Source organism: Lactuca serriola, chromosome 7 (assembly GCF_051521515.1).
Source record: "Lactuca serriola cultivar US96UC23 chromosome 7, Lser_US96UC23_V15, whole genome shotgun sequence".
Classification (NCBI taxonomy): domain Eukaryota; kingdom Viridiplantae; phylum Streptophyta; class Magnoliopsida; order Asterales; family Asteraceae; genus Lactuca; species Lactuca serriola.
In genome coordinates, this window is record NC_136414.1 from 29,487,155 (window position 1) to 29,498,232 (window position 11,078).

General features: G+C 34.9%; 1 protein-coding gene across 1 annotated transcript; it reads left to right on the forward strand.

The window, feature by feature from the left end:
* Positions 1-9,182: 9,182 nt before the first annotated feature.
* LOC145062186 (uncharacterized) lies at positions 9,183-10,232 on the forward strand. The gene is made up of 2 exons (XM_079009815.1): positions 9,183-9,384; positions 9,474-10,232. Exons 1-2 carry the CDS (start codon positions 9,253-9,255, stop codon positions 10,089-10,091), a joined length of 750 nt encoding a protein of 249 aa, XP_078865941.1. The 5' UTR covers positions 9,183-9,252; the 3' UTR covers positions 10,092-10,232.
* Positions 10,233-11,078: the final 846 nt, after the last annotated feature.

Sequence of the window (11,078 nt, forward strand, 5' to 3'; positions counted from 1 at the left end):
TAGATGTCCCATTGTGTGTATGTGCGGAGGGTACTTTCAGATGGGTTTGGGTTATGATTTTTCCAGCAAGCCAAAGAAATCCGGTTTGAGTTGTATCAACGACAGTTAAAAAAAAAAAAAAACTTTTGTAATAAAATCCTTCCACATATCTTCCTATTGTAACTACATAATTGAATCATCTTCTTAACAATTTACCATTATATACCATGGTTGAGGCAATCAAAAACAATATTAAGGGTATATTTGTCTTGAGGTTAGTGCATGTATACATGATGCATAGTTAGGTCAATGCTTAGACCTTTTTAAATGGAAAGAGTAAAAGAGGAAGAAGAATCTTCACCGGTCATTGGATCTCGAGATGAGTGAGTCGAAAAAAATTAAGAGGCAAATCCTGGGAGTCTAGGGTTTAGGTTTGAGGAATCTTACCTTGATACTATGTAACATGAGCTTTATACTTGGACTAAAAAGCATAAATCTAAATCTTTCTTTTTCAAAGTAGATTTCGATAAAGCTTTTGATTCAATAAAATGGAACGATTTGGACAATGTCATGGCCCAAATGGGATTCGGTGGGAAATAGAGACAATGGATTAAGGGTTGTCTAAGTTCTTCTATGGCTTCGGTGTTGATCAACAATTTTGAAACAAAGGAATTCCCCATCACTAAAGGTATCCGTCAAGGAGACTCACTCTTTCCTTTCTTATTCATCATAGCCATGGAAGGGCTCAATGCAGTCATGAAATCTGCTGAGTAGAAGTCTATTTCTCATTGTGTATCGACACCAAATAATGGTCCGGTGATCTCTCATTTATTCTATGCCGACGATGCTTTATTTGTTGGTAATTGGGAGAGCTCAAACTTCTCAAATCTTTCTCGTATTCTTAGATGTTTTCACGCTTCTTTGGGGCTTAAAGTCAACTTTCACAAATCAAAGGTGTATCATATTGGAGTCCCAGACAATGAAGTATCTACGTGTGCTCGAATTCTTCGATGTGATCCGGGCGCCTTCCCTTTGAATTATCTTGGTGCTCCTATTGGGAAAAACATGTCTCTTGAGCATAATTGGAAACCTATCGTGGAGAGGGTTAACAAAAAGCTTGCCTCTTGGAAGGCCAATTCGTTGTCCTCTAGTGGTAGGTTAAACCTGACCAATGTTGTACTTGGAAGCCTCCCACTTTATTATTTTTCTCTTTTCAAAGCCCCAAAATCGATTTTGAAAAACTTGGAGTCTATTAGGAGAATTTTTTTTGGGAGGCTATGATGAAAAGTGCAAGCTAAACTGGATCGCTTGGGATGTAGTTCTATGACCTAAAGAAAAAGGTGGTCTTGGAAACAATTTCTTCATGTCGTTGAATTCGGTCTTGCTTGTCAAATGGTTATGGCGTTTAATGAAGATAGAAAATCTCTCTGGAAGAGGGTTATTTGCAGTATCCACAATAACAACCGGAAGCATGTGGGCGCTTGGGCGAAAAGATCTTTGTCTGGGGTTTGGTTCAACATTGTTAAAATCATTCCTCATATCAATGATTTGGAGGTAAAATTCTCGTCTACTTATGATATTTGTCTTGGTAATGGTAAAGGTACGCTTTTCTGGATAGATGATTGGATTGAGAGTGACGTAATTGGCAATTAAATTTCCATGTCTCTTTGATCTTGATAAAAGGAAAAGTTGTTTTATTGCTGAAAGAATGGGCACGAACAAGATCACGTGGGATTGGAAGAAGAAGCCTAATAGAAATCTTGAGCTGTTTGAGTTAAGCTCTTTGACTAGGTTGTTGGAGCAGGTTAAACTTTCTATTGGGCAAGATAAATGGAAGTCCAAACTTTCAGGAGACGGATGTTTTTATATCGGGTAAATGCCACAAAAAACACTATTTTTACACAGAAATTCGATTTTGACATCGTGTTTATTTTTGTGTCAATTTTGACACTGTGTTTTCCAATTTGTTACAATTATGACCACTTGACCGGTTAACCAGGTTGCATGCTGACGTGGCATGATGACGTGTCAGTTTTGATGACATGGCATGCTGACATGATATGCTGACGTGTCAAAATTGATTTTTTGTTTCACAAAAAACACTAAGTTTTCACTTTTTTCGATTTTGACACTAAGTTTAATTTTTTATTTCAATTTTGACACTATGTTTTTTTTGTTCCAATCAAACATCATTTATCAAATTTTATTCAATTTTGTCTATTTTCCATTTGAAACCATATAAATATTTTTTTAATACATTTAAACCGTATAAATATGTTTTTTTTCATTTAAAAATCATAGTTTTGTATAAATACATTTTTTTTACACTCAAACCATATTTTTATGTATAGGTATGTATTAGTTATATAAAAATTGTATTTTATATTAAATATGCAACTTTAAAATGTGTTTGGAGGTTTGGAGGTCTGTAGTCAATCAAAACTCGGATATCAAGTTTGCAACTCATCAAATTTTTACATCTTATTAGAAGCTTATGGTTAGTTTGATTCTCATGATATAACTAATGCTTTGAATGAAAAAAAAAAAAAAAAACACCTTGTATTTAAATAAAAATGTGGTTTTTAAACGAAAAAAATATGTTTATACGGTTTAAAATGTAATAAAAAAAATATATTTATACGTCTTCAAATAGAAAATAGATAAAATTGAACAAAATTTGATAAATGATGTTCGATTGAAACAAAAAAAACATAGTGTCCAAATTGAAATAAAAAATTAAACTTTGTGTCAAAATCGAAAAAAAGTAAAAACTTAATGTTTTTTGTGGAAAAAAAATCAATTTTGACACGTCAGCATATCATGTCAGCATGCCACGTCATCAAAACTGACACGTCGTCATGCCACGTCAGCATGCAACCTAGTTAACCGGTCAAGTGGTCAGAATTGTAACAAATTGGAAAACACAGTGTCAAAATTGACACAAAAAAAAACACGATGTCAAAATCGATTTTTTGTGCAAAAAGAATGTTTTTTGTGCCATTTACCCTTTTATATCTATGATTTACGTGCTGCGATTGAAAACATTGTGACTCCCGTTGTTGCTAACCCCATGGTTTGGGTTAAAATTGTCCCCATAAAAGTTTTTACGCTCGTGTGGTGTGTGTGTATGGATCATATTCCTACAACGATGGTGTTAGCTCGTAGAGGTGTTTCCGGTTGCTCTTCAACTTGTTCGCTTTGCAACACGGGGAGTGACGATGTGGATCATATTCTTTTATGTTGTGCAATTGTGAGAGATGCTTTACAATGGCTGTTTTGGTGAGATATCCAGCCTCCGATTCTAAATTATGTTGTGGAGCTTGTGGATTTTGCTGGATCTTAAGGCCAATGCTTGAAAAGAAGAAAGATTTTTGCCATATGTTACGGCTTCATCTAGTGTGCGTGGAAGGCTGGGAACGAAAGGAGGTTTAGTCACATTCGTACTTCACATTCTAAATTGGCGGATAACGTTTTTTCTATGATGCTTGATTGGTTTAAACACGAGGATAATTTTGGTATTTGTAAATGGAAGGATTGGTGTTGTTCCCTTTCAAAATTCTGTAACTTTGTTTTTTGTTGTTATTTGTCTTGTCTTCTTCTCCGGTTCAAAAAAAAAAAAAAATGTTAGCTATATAAAAAGGTCTAACTTGGGCCTCACTATGCATTATATGTATACACACTAACAAATGAACCCAAACGAAAAATGAAAAAGAAGTCTGTGATATTGGCATTCCAAAAGTCTTGTAAACAGTTTAATACACCATTTTACTCATTAAAATTCGTTTCACGATTGCAAATAAATACAAACTCTATTTAAACTTTATTGCCAACTCCTTATCATTGTCTTTAGGGAAAAGGTTAGAGAAACACTTACAATTTTAATGTTTTTATGAAAAAATCATTATAAAAGCATTTTTCAATAAAAATCAGTTGTAAGTTATAATTTTTTCATGAAAACCACTTGAGAATTTTTATCCTTTTAAACCATTTAATATCAGAAAAAAAAATAGAAAAAAACATTTATATTTAAAACCTTTCTACGAATTGGTCCAAAATATAAGTATTTTTCTATCATTTATTCTAACATCAATGATTAAAAAGAAGTTAAAAATTAGTGATATATTTTCATCAAAAACTTTCAATTCTCCAATGGTTTTTTGGAAAGAAAATTATTACAAATCTTTCGTAAAAGCGTCTAAGGGGTGTTAGGCTTAGCTTTTCACAGCAAAAAGTCCTTTTTGGAAAAGAAAAAAAAAAGCAAAGATGTTTGGCAAAACTAGTTTTTAAAGTTACTTTTGAAGTTTTTACATAAGGAAAAGGAACCTTTTGGAAAAGTCAGGAAATCCTGACTTTTTGTAACTTTTCCAAAAAAGACTTTTGGGCTGTGAAAAGCTAAGTCAAACACCCCCTAATATATAATGTTTTGTAGTTATTTTCCCATGTAATCACTCTTATAATAGACTATTTTACATTTATTTCTATGAAACTAATTGTTTGCAAAAGTGATCAAGTTTATTTAAGAGAAAATTTGATTCAAAATTAATGGAAATCAGCAAATCCAAACTGAAGTTATGTATTTAGTATTTTGATTTGAGGATCTAGCTCTACCTACACGCACAAAAAAATGAAATAAAATAAAAATAAAATAAATTAAAATTGAATAATCAAACTAAAATTTTCTACCATCTCATCTACAATATTGAGTTTAAGTGATTATCATATTTGTTGTATGTGTCTAGTTGCAGAAACATCGTGGAAATGTTCTTGTTGTTTTAGCTGGCGATGTTTGCCACAATGTCCTTCTCGTCCTTCTCACATGACGGAGAATAATAATGTTATGATGGATCGTAGTGGAGAAGGTAACTAACATCATGACAATTTGACCGTGCAAGTTAATACTTTGTAAAAAAAAATAAAAAATAACCAATAAGCAATTTCCATATACTAGTGGTGCTTGTTCTTGTACCAATTTATCATATATACTTTAGGGTAAATTATATGTATGGTCCATGTGGTTTAAGTAATCTGTATGTTTAGTCTTTAACTTTTTTTTTTAACTAGAAAGTCCTTATCGTTTGTTTTTATTGTATCTTTATTCCTTAAATGACTTAAAATACCTATTTTACTCTTAATATATATTTGCCTTTTTATTATATATTTATTGTATATTTTTTCTTAATATCCAAATAGGCCCAACCTCACCATTCACCATTACACCGCCTTCTGAACCCCTAAACCCATTCCATTTCCCCTTTTCAACTTCAATAATGGGAAAGAACAACAACTTCGATGCCTTCCACGCCTCACAGAAAGCCCCCGTTGAGCTCACTCACCTTATCGATGAAAGAGAGAGACACATGGAAGTTATGGATGTCTTCTCCCTTAAGCGGTTCACCGAATCTCCGAAAAACCTATGATGGAGGTGTTTGGGGTTTATTTTTGAATCTAAAAAGTGATTTTAGGTAAAAGTCCTTATTGACTTATAAATTTTCCTAAATGAGTTTTTAAAAAAGTGTTTGGATTAAATTTTATTATGACAAAAATCTATAAATCAATAAGTTGTTTCTTAAAAAATATTTGACTTTGCTTGTACATGTGAAATGACTAAAAATAGGTTATATGGGTATAAGATTAGGTGGTATAAGGTTAAATGAAGATATTATGGTCATTTTAGAATAAAAAATAGCCAAAAAACACTTCAAAAATCAAGCTCTCCTTACTTTTCCAAAACTCATTTTTTTCAAGCTTACAGAAAATTTGTTTTCAAAAATGCTTTGCATCTACACAAATTTTTTTTTAACTTATTGACTTTTCAAAAAATCAATAAATTGTTTTCAAAAGAAATCACAAACACCCCCTATTGGTCGTACAAGATTTTAAATGAATACTAAAAGATTCATCAAGCTCGTTGGAATCAATGTCCTTAGAAGGTTGAGAACTCGACCATTGATCGGAGTCGAGTTTTCAGATTTTATTTTATTGCTCTTCTTCCTAGATCTATCATTTTTCTTACCCCATCCATTCTTTTCCAATATATCATTTGATTCCAGATGAAATGAATCCATTTGGAAGATGCTCGATTCCCGTTTCGCTGTTATAAGTTTTGTTTTTTCTAATTTAAATGATTTTTTTTCTAATTTATGACTTCTTGTTTTCCTTCTTTATTGTCTTTTGTTGTAAGAGTAATGATACACCATGATAATCTTGATTTTTTTAAGTAACATAAAATATATTTTTTGAATTTCAGATTAGGAAGGAAATGGTGGTTAAATCACTGGAGAACATTACCTGAACCGTGCGACCATAGACTGTAGTAAGATAGGAAGTTGGAGGAAATTCGTAAATTAGTGAATGACAGGGTTATTACTAAAGCATTTAGGTGTGCACTCATATTTTTTAGATTAATCGGTGTATTTAAGGTCTATATGTAACATCCAAATATTGAGGTACTTTTTATTTACAAAATTTATTTATGTTTTAGGGTACCACAAAGTGGTGGAGGCACCACCAGGATGGGACGATGTTTAATGAACCGCATATCTGTTTTGCTCCCCACGGCGTGGCGGTGGGATTGCCAAGGTGTAGCGACCATCTGACGATTAAAACCTTATGTTCCTAGTTTTATGGCCTATATAAAGGAAAGTATGTGTTAGGGTTTACTCATCCATGGCTCCATAACTCTCTAGACTCGGAAACCCTAACCCTAGCCTCTCTTGGTGATTTTGGTCCTTTTGGTGTTCTTGGTAGCTTGGAGAATAAGAGGAAGGTGATTTAGAGTGTGGATTTAGCTTGCAAGCCTCATCATCTTTCTTTTATGCATTCTTTGGACCTTTTTAAGTGTCCAAGATTCAATCTTTTTGTCACTTGCTTCTAGATCTAGGCCTTTTGTCCCTTAATCTTCATGGTTTGGAAGTTTGGATTCCATAAAGATGACAACTTTATGGATCCTTATCGGCATCTTAGTGTTATATGTTCCAGATCTAAGGATCCCTGGAGTTTTGATCCCATGCATAAGCTTTGAGTACTTATTTTCCATGTTTTTGACCTAAAATGGAAGGTACATGCATTAGACATGCATGCCCATAAAGCTACAATTTTGATGGTCCATTAAGTGTAGGAAACCCTTCTGGAAACTTTGGAGAAGTAACTTTAATGATTAAGTGCTTAATGGGTGTTTGCATAGTTTGAGTTGCCTTTAAACACTTAGGGTTTGAGATCTTGACTTATTGAGATGCCTTAATGGATAAAGTTGGAAACTTTATCCATCACGATCCTGAGAAGGACCGGATTTGAGCTTTCGAGCTCTTCGAATTTTGAAAACAGCTTAATATGTTGAGTTATTCAGACCAGTCCCCACGATGTGACGTTTAGTGTAACATTCCAAAAATATGAACCAAAAATTTCATTTTTGATATAGCAATTTATAAACCAATTTATAGAAAAAATCATCAAGTTATTTCATTTCATAAAAAGCGATAGATCATAAGTCTCAAATCATGTCATCGCATAGTAACAATGTCTGGGTTCAAATCCAAAGAATCTCGTATGCGGAAATCGTGTGTGTGTGTGTGTGATGCGCTGCTACCGTACCGGCTCCTTTCCCTTCGAAGAAGGACCTGAAACAAAAACTGAATCTGTAAGCACAAAGCTTAATGAGTTCCCCCATTATACCACATACCATACAACAAACATACTGTCAGGCATATTTGGGTGCCCGACCTACCCTGGTGAGCATATCTGGATGCTCAACCTACCCTTGTCAGGCATACCGGAGTGCTTGACCTACCCTCCGATTTATTTCAACCGGCTACAAGGACTATTTCACCCCTACCACTACCACATAATAACATAACATATCATACTGTCAGACATATCTGGGTGCCCGACCTACCCTGCCGGTATATTTTAACTGAGATCGGGGACTAGTCCTTATCTACCACTATCACATGATCATAGAGCATACTAACACATACAACATAACATATAGTGACATACCAGACAATTATCACAAAGACAATCATCTTAACAAACAACTCCTATTAGTGGGCCGACATTGTGGCCTTAGACCCACTTCTACTGGAAGGTAACTCACCTCAATGCCGTGAACTGAACTGTCCTCAGTGTTAGGATCAACTCTCATCAACTCCTACACATAACATCTCTTTAATTACTCTTTTAAACTTATAACCCTTTTAAGGGTCAATTCTGGTCAACGGTCAAGTCGAAGGTCAACACTATGGTTAAAGTCAGCCTTCTGGTCCAAGTCAACATTCTGGTTGACTCAACTCGCCGAGTTGGTCCGACTCGTCGAGTTCCATGATTCAGAGAATCTCGAACTCACGATCTAACTCGTCGAGTTTCTCCTCATGACAGAATTGAGACTTTCGTTTGAACTCGTCGAGTCCTTCCTTGGACTCGTCAAGTTCTCCTTCATACAAAGTCGGGGTATTTTACTCACAACTCGTCGAGTTCATCCTTGAACTCTTCGAGTTCCTCTTCATGTATGTTGGGATATTTTGCTCATCAACTCGCTGAGTTCATTCTTGAACTTGTCGAGTTCCTCTTCATACTAATCGGGCCATTTCGCTATCAACTCGTCGAGTTCTTTGATCTTCAAGTCCATAAACACATCCAACTTGCTGAGTCATCTTCTAGACTTAACAAGTTTGTTGAGTAACAGAAAAGGTTGGGGAACCACACCCAACTCTTTGATTTCTATGAACGAATCGTCGAGTCCCCCAAAGTCTAATTCCATACAGTCGATTTTAATCCGGCTTAATGCATCCAAAACATAAATCTAGCTTCCTAAGTTCTATATAACACATAAAGTTACAAATTTTACGTTTATGCACGGACTATTCAGCTCAAATAGCCCATGCAAAAAATTCATATAATTTTATAATTTTATACTCAATTGTTTTTATTTTTATAATTTTATAATCACTTGCAAAATTCATATCCACCGCCACTCAAGTCATATACGTATTTAGGTCACGTTAACCAATATTATTTTTTAGATAATGTAATGCTTTTGACTTGAGGAAGAAAATGACATGTGTTGAAAGTATGAAAAGCTTACCACCTCCAAACTTACAACATCCCCTACACGTGTCACAATCTTCTAACACGTGTTACAGACTTGCTCTGCCACCCTCCATCCTTCATCCACCTTATAATCAAAACTCCCTCCCAACAACAACGGCAGAAAGATAAACATCACACAGAAAATTTGCAAAAACAATCGTAAACACAAGAATATCAGGTCTGTTAACAATGGCGGCAATGCATTTCACAAGAACAGGAATCTTCAACATATCTAAAGCAAATATCCCTCGTTTAACGTCTCTTTCTTTTACTAACAAAGCCTCGAGGGTTTGCTTCACTTCTGCCTCCAAACATTCTCAGGTATTATCAACATTCAAATGGATCGATTTCACTAGCTTATATAAATGTTCGTGTTTAACCCGTTATATATGTCATCGTGTTTTTCACAGGGAAAACATGCAAGTGAAGAAACCAACAATGGGTATAACGCAGATGAAACAGTCGGCTACTATGGTGGCAAGTCATCGGATATGGGACGAGATCCAAAAGACAAAATGAAAGAAGGTAAAGAGAGAATGAAAGAAGGTGCCGGAGAAATGAAAGATGAATCCATGGATAGTATGAAAGGAAAGGCTACAGAAATGAAAGACAAAGCAAACGACATGGCAGGAAAAGCAGCAGACAGAGCAGGTGACATGAAAGAGAAAGCGAAAGAAAAGAGTTACGAAATGAAAGAAAGTGCTAAAGAGACTGCAAACAAGGCAGCAGATAAAGCTGGAGAAGGGAAGAACAAAGCTGCAGATATGGCGAAGGCTGCAAAGGACAAGACTATGGATGCTGCCGGAGCTGTGGCTGAGAAGACTAAGCAGACGGTGGCAGGAGCATGGGATGCAGCCAAAGATACGACACAGAAGATCAAGGAGACTGTTGTTGGGACATCATCTGATGATGATGATGATTGGGGGCATGATCGTACAGGGAAAGGGAAAGGGAAAGTGATGGGCGAAGATGCTGTGAATCTAAGGAGGAAAGCTGGTAATCTTGATCATGAAAAGAAGGATTATTAATTAGTGGTTCTTTTTTGTTGATTTCTTTCTTTGTGTTTTAATTACCCCAAGATTTTTGGGTTGTTTAGAGATCTTGGATACCTGCAAGTTGCTACCTGGCCATAAAATAATCGTCCAAGAGTGAAAGATTATGTTAATGTATATATGTTTTAAAAATTAAAATTATGTTATAGTTTACAGATGTTGAGAAGATGAAAAACACAAAGATGGAATAACTCCAATATATTGAGAAAATAACTCAAAACTCCACTAGAATTTTTTTTTCTAAAATCATAACTCGATTCTAACAGTTCTAACAATCTATATACTCAACTATATTTTTTTTTTCCTGAAATCATATAACTTGATTCTAACAATTCTAACAATCTATATATAATATAGATTGACTTATATTCCATAGACTCCAACAAGTCTTAAAACTATTTGTTTAAAAACCCCTTCTTATTTGCTCTTCAAGTCCTACTCGACGATTCCAAATCCTTCTGGAGAATTCTTCAACACCGATACGTACAGATCGTCGTTGTCGTCACATTCTGAAAAATCATTTTCTTGTAACAAGAGTTCCTTTACAAGAGGAGTTCTTGTCGTCACATTCTGAAAAATCATTTTCTTGTAACAAGAAGTTCCTTTACAAAAGGAGTCCACAAGGCAAGATTTGATACCCATCCGTTTCAACATCAACGCTGCCGTCTCGCGATTCTTGCGTTTATGGACCGAAGGAAAATAACTCCAATCCTTCCTCAGGAGCAGCTTTTAAGTCGGCTGAAAAAGAAAGAAAAAAGGGTATTTATAGATTGAAACTAGAAAACCTTAATTCAGTCTATTTTCTTTCCTTTTCTTGTTGTAGCAATCTTTCTTAGTGCACCTGTATTTTCTTTTCTTTTCTTGTTGTAGCAATTTTTCTTAGTGCACCCGTAAAGAGAGAATGCTTGGTAGTAGGACTTCCTTATCTGGCTTCCAGTCTACTAAGGACAGCTGGCTCATACA

Bases quoted from the DNA above. Each gene is read 5' to 3' on its own strand.
- LOC145062186 (XM_079009815.1), top strand. From the start codon at position 9,253: ATGGCGGCAATGCATTTCACAAGAACAGGAATCTTCAACATATCTAAA. The intron at 9,385-9,473 runs GTATTATCAACA...TGTTTTTCACAG, and splicing joins CTGCCTCCAAACATTCTCAG to GGAAAACATGCAAGTGAAGA.